This window comes from Cibotium barometz, chromosome 15 (assembly GCF_041138505.1).
Source record: "Cibotium barometz isolate CiBa-2024 chromosome 15, ASM4113850v1, whole genome shotgun sequence".
In the NCBI taxonomy this organism is placed as follows: Eukaryota; Viridiplantae; Streptophyta; class Polypodiopsida; order Cyatheales; family Cibotiaceae; genus Cibotium; species Cibotium barometz.
In genome coordinates this window covers 28,837,855-28,843,570 of record NC_141060.1, presented here as the reverse complement: position 1 = coordinate 28,843,570, position 5,716 = coordinate 28,837,855, and the positions used below count along the sequence as shown (strand labels likewise).

Sequence of the window (5,716 nt, the reverse complement as noted above, 5' to 3'; positions counted from 1 at the left end):
GGGTGGGAAAACAACCCATCCTTTGTGCAATGTCACATGCGGGCACCCAATAATGTAGTGTTAGGTGTGAACAAAAAGTGAAGTTGAAGTGTTTGAGATACTATTTTCACAAAAAATCACATCAATCCTTTTCACCATGAATTTTCTTCACAATCTTAACCAATTATAACTAGACCTTGAAAAAGTTTTTCCTTCCACCGTTTTTGAGAAAAGGGTTTTTGAAAGGTTCTAGTTTGACCACGTGTATAAGAGGAAGTGTTAACTTTGAACAAACGTTTTCTTGAAAATTTTGAAGAGCTTTTTTTTTGTTTTTCCACAAATTTGAGAATTTTTTAATCAAAGATTGAACTGATTCTAGGTTAAAGCTAACCTACCTTAATTCTCAAACTCACTTGCCTCCTCGATGGCGCTTACAACTCTCTGTGTGCAGATGCTCGGTTCGAATCCATCCACTCCGGTAGTGGAAAGTAATGGCATGTGATTTCAGTACCTTGGCCCTAAATAATTGGTGGCAATAAATGATTGTTTAAATTACTAGGGGAATAAGCTGCTTAAAGTACTTGGCCCTAAATAATTGGTGGAAATAAATGATTGTTTAAATTACTAGGGGAATAAGATGCTTAAAGTACTAGGGGAATAAGCTGCTTTTATTTAAATACATACTTATTTTATTCACATAGTATTTTTTCAAGGCTGCAATTGGTACAACAAGGGCTAAGGACATGCTTATAAACTAACCCGTTTTCTAGGCTAAATGTTCACTAACCCGTTTTATAGACTAAATGTTCATAATTTGCCAGTATTTTAACTAAAAACTAGTAAATTTGAATCATATATTTTTCCAAATTTCAGCCGGTAAAAAATACATTGAAATTGTAAAACTTTCTATTATTATTATTATTATCATTCAAAAAACTGAGAGGGATGTGAGGGGGATGTCCAGCCGCGGTGGAGGAGCAATTAATAAGTAACACGAGGTGTTTAATGCCGTGTGGTTGCTCCGTGCGTTTGCATGGAGCTACAGGGGAGGAGTGTGCTGCTGCTTAAGTGGGGTTTAATCCATCATTAGAGCGTTTTATGATGGATTTTGATCAGTTAGTTATATCGCCACCCCTTGCTCTAGAGCCAAAGCCCCCTGGTGATGGCGAAAAGCACAAAAGCTTGCTTGCTCGCGTGCTTGATCTCCTCAAGAGCATGCGGCCTGGCTCTGATCTTACAAAGTTTCAAGTAAGCAAGTTACCTATTTCTTTCTTGCACATTACCCTCTGGCGCTACACATTGCTCACAACCTTGTTTGTAAGGGATTTTTTGATTTAAGATTCTTAGCTTAGAGATGGATTAAGCTTGCAAAGCAATCAGTTTTAGCTAAAACTTTTGCTCCTAAAGCCATGCATTTTTGCCCACAAATGCTTTTGCATTCACTGTTATTTGCTCAACTGATGTCTATGTGAGCTATGTTTAGCTGGAAAATGCCCAAATTCTTGTCACTCAAAGCTATATCTATATCTATAGCTATAAATAGGTAAAAAAAAAGCCCAAATGTTTGTCAATCTAAGCTGTAATCAGTTAAGTGCATTTCCAAAATTTCAATGGTTATTCTTCTGAAACTGCAATTAGAATAAGATTAACCCTGTATTTGTACTCAAAGGTAGAAGATATTTTGGGGGATCCTTTCTTTTTCAGGTGCCAGTGCAGATGAACTTGCCCAAGTCACAGCTGCAGAGCTATGGGGAGACTGTGTATTGCTGCAGCCAGGACCTGCTGGGGGCATGTGTAGAGGGGCCCACCCCCTTGCAACGCTTCCTGCATGTGGTGGCCTGGCAGATCTCCACATGCAGGCTTGTCCCATTTGCCCAGGTCCCCTTCAACCCCACTCTCGGCGAAACCCACCACGTCTCATCCGGGCACCTCAATGTCTTGCTAGAGCAGGTCCTCCCCTATCAATCATGCCCATGCACATCTTGTATGTATGCCAAATGCGTGTGCTTCTTTATTTGTGTACATAATATACATATATCATGCAGACATATGAATGTAATGTTTGTATGCTGTGTTTCTGTATATGTATGTATGTGTTTGGATACTTGAGGATGTTGTTATGTTTTCCATTTACATTAACATACAATCTAGAGCACTCGCGCGTTACTAATAATGGTCTTAATAGATTACATGCAAGTGCATGTGCCTGCTGCACACTCAGACATCTTATACATGGAGAGAGAGAGAGAGAGAGAGAGAGAGAGAGAGAGAAAAGTATATTAATGTCTACAGAAGGCCAAAGATAAAACAATCTAACTACCTAGACAAAACAGCCATATATGAAAGACAAACAAAGTTACAAGGTAGCCCTGTAGTGGCTGAAGCATGTGGTGTGATAAGAGTTGCAGATCTTTGGTACATGTCTTCTGTGTGGCAAAAAAGATGGAGGTCAATGCCTATGCCTCTGACCTCATACAGGCTCTCTACATCCATTGCCTGTGGCAGAGTACTCCTATGTCTCTGGAGGTTCCCTTGGATCTGGAGCTGCTGTGTGCAGCCTTCAATGTCTGACCTGCTGCAACTGGAGTGCTCTCTCCAATATGACACCTGGGAGGCTGAGTGGTTGGTACCGATGTGTGCTAACTGGTCTGTCTGGTGAGGTCACCGGAATGAGAGAGAGAGAGAGATCATACCAATTCAGATGCTATGCATGCATATGTGAATGCATTCAGCATTTGAATATAAGATGCATTATAACATCAGGTTTGCTGCAGGTATCTCACCACCCACCCATAACAGCCCTCTATGCGACAAATGAGGCCAGCAATATCCGGTTGCAGTGGTGGCACTATGCCTGTCCGAGATTTTATGGTAAGAATTTCTGAATTTTCAAGTTACCTGTTTTATGGTACTTTCTTAATGTGGATCGTTATGTTCTCAGTGTGCATCTTATATGTATTAAAACTATGTGGAATGCTCATGATTATGATGATTGGGATGTCCCAGGCAACAAGGTGGAGGCGACAATCTACGGGAAAAGAACTCTCTGGCTTGATTTGCACCAAGAGGTTTATGAGATGACAAGCCCAAAGCTCCTGATTCGGCTCTTCCCAGCACCTGGAACTGAGTGGGTGGGAAACTCAACAGTCAAGTTGGGCTCCTCTGGCCTTGAAGCCACTATAGTCTTCAAAGGGAAACATTTTTTTGGCTTGAGAGGGGTAGTGGGTCACGTAACTGGCAAAATCCGGGACACCAACAGCAACACAGTGCTGTATGAGCTCAGTGGTGCGTGGAACAGGTAAGCTTGGCTTTTGCTTAATGGTATCTTAATCCTTGGATGCACAGACATACATCAAAGCATGTATGTTTTATGTGTAGCCATGTATTTTTACGTATGAACATGTGTAGAGATGTATTTACAGTTTTTTTTCATGTGTACAAATGTATTTTTACCTATGAACAGTTGCCATGTGCAGAGTGGTGACACTGAAGGATCTGAAAACAGAGGAGAGCTCTGTTTTGTTTGATGCCCAGGCTGCCCTCACCAACTTAAAGGCTCCTGCACTAAGGAGTAAGAAGGTAAGGGGCTTTGTAAATCTTCGCATTGGTATAATAATTTTATGTGAAGTTGATGTTGGTATGCATCATGGTGGGGGTGCAGGAGGAGCTGGAGGCGACCGAGTCGGTGGTGGTGTGGAGGGCGGTGATGGATGGGCTTGTGAGGAGACAGTGGGAGGCAGCCAGGCAGGCCAAGCATGAGGTGGAGGAGAGGCAGAGGGACCTGGCCAAGCAAAGGAAGCAGGAGGGCAAGGCCTGGACCCCCAAGCACTTTGTAGAGGTGGATGGGGAGGACCGTTGGCAATGGCGCCACGCCGGCCAGCCTGTGCCACAAGCCCCATTAGTGGTGCCCTCATCACTTTTAAAACATGACCCAGAAAGAGAAGCTCTCTCATAGCAATTTGCATGCTACGCTCATAATTGAGTTTCCAAGTACCATTCTTTCTGCTTTGGCACCATGGTATGGATCTTATGTGGTTCACTGCCTCGGGATGTTGAAACATCTCTCTCTCTCTCTCTCTCTCTCTCTCTCTCATTCATCAGTGTTTACCATCTCAATAATTTCATGTGTGGATAAATTGCATGTATTGTGCAGGAACTTCCATTAATTTGAGGTGGGCGGTGACCCAAGGGTGCTTCAAAATGGTGCCCATTTTATCACATTTTACTGGTTTTATGATTTATCACATTTTACCTTAATTTTTGACTGGCTAGGTTACCCCTTTTACCACATTTTTCCTTAAAAATAAAGACGAAACTAAACGGAAAGTTGCTATCACATTTTACCCCTTTAAAAAAAAAAATAATAATAATAAAGGGAAAGTGCTATATTTAACAGTACGCTGCCTGTCAAAAAGCAAAGCTTGGATGGAACAAGACCTCTGGAAAAAGCAACCTTGAATGGATGTACTGCAAACACAAAGAAAAAGAAAATATTATGGAATCTGACAGCACGATTAGAGTGCTTCCGTCCACTGCTTGAAAAAAAGCATATTTTGTAACTAATCAAAATAAGGACAACTTTTAAATCTATTTCTTCCGGTTTTACTAACTAAAATATAGAAAAAAACTATCCCTTAAAATAAGAGTTATTCAAAATATCGACCAATATTTCCACGGTAAAAAATGCTATAGACTGTTACCACATTTGCGTTCACAACCGTTCGGCCTAGAAGACGGGCGGGTGGACGCTGCTGTATGTTGTCCACCCTGCAGTTCACACTGCGCAGCCCTGTGGACGCATTGATAGCACTTAGCTTCTATTTCGGTACCACCCCATCAAAAAAATAAATTAATAAATTGTGCGTAGTTGGCACACACAGATTTAGACTCTAGAGATTCGGCTAGTGCACACTAGAGCCTAGAGAGACTTGAGGAATAGCATTATTAAACACATGTTGGTGAATCACGTAGTCGTATTTTCAGCCTTACTTCTCATGACTAACCCATGTTTTGTCTACATAGTTAACCTATAGTCACCTTTATTTTCAACCCTAGCTACCATGACTAACCAATGAGATGTCTGTGTAGGCATTTAATAAGTAGGGTGTTTAATGCAAAAAGCGCAGTCTCCAGGTTTCTTATGGGACACATCTCTTAAAACATTGGAAGCATTTCAAGAATCATAGATTATGAAATATTTTGACTTGTACTTCCAACATTTGGGAAAACTAAAGTGGTGGTCATATGATAGCTATTATATAGCTTGTGAACCATTGGCAGCATATCAACCATGCCAAAAGTGTAAGTGCGGAGGTGTTATCATGGCATGTCATCCATATCCATGTATTACTTAAGTTCGAACTCCTCCTCGAGCTCAACTCCATACCTTGCACTCTAAGTAAGCTTTTAAGCCTACAAAGCTTCTCTATATCGTGAAGATGTTAGCCACATGCTGATCCTCTATGTTAACATAAACCAAATTAACATCACCTAATGCACCTTAATGTGCTTCCTTTTAGCAGGTTATTGGCTAAATGTATGATGCTCATGTTGTCATAAGTGTGGCTCCTCAGCGCTTGTATAAAATGACTCACTAATCCAATTGAATTGCTTAAATTTGGCATTATGATAGTCACTACCTATTATGCACCCTTACATAGTAGGGTCCTCCAAGAGATCACTTGTATCATTAGATAGCCTCGTGTTTCTGCTTCAATGGCACTAAGATTGGCTTACA

At 41.1% G+C, this 5,716-nt stretch overlaps 1 protein-coding gene across 1 annotated transcript; it reads left to right on the top strand.

The window, feature by feature from the left end:
* The first annotated feature begins 944 nt into the window (after nt 1-944).
* On the top strand, nt 945-4,223 carry LOC147631141 (oxysterol-binding protein-related protein 4B-like). Its single transcript, XM_086809487.1, has 6 exons — nt 945-1,227; nt 1,684-1,929; nt 2,754-2,850; nt 2,986-3,277; nt 3,456-3,558; nt 3,641-4,223. The coding sequence occupies exons 1-6, from the start codon at nt 1,078-1,080 to the stop codon at nt 3,932-3,934; spliced, it is 1,182 nt and encodes a 393-aa protein (XP_086665613.1). The 5' UTR covers nt 945-1,077; the 3' UTR covers nt 3,935-4,223.
* Nucleotides 4,224-5,716: the final 1,493 nt, after the last annotated feature.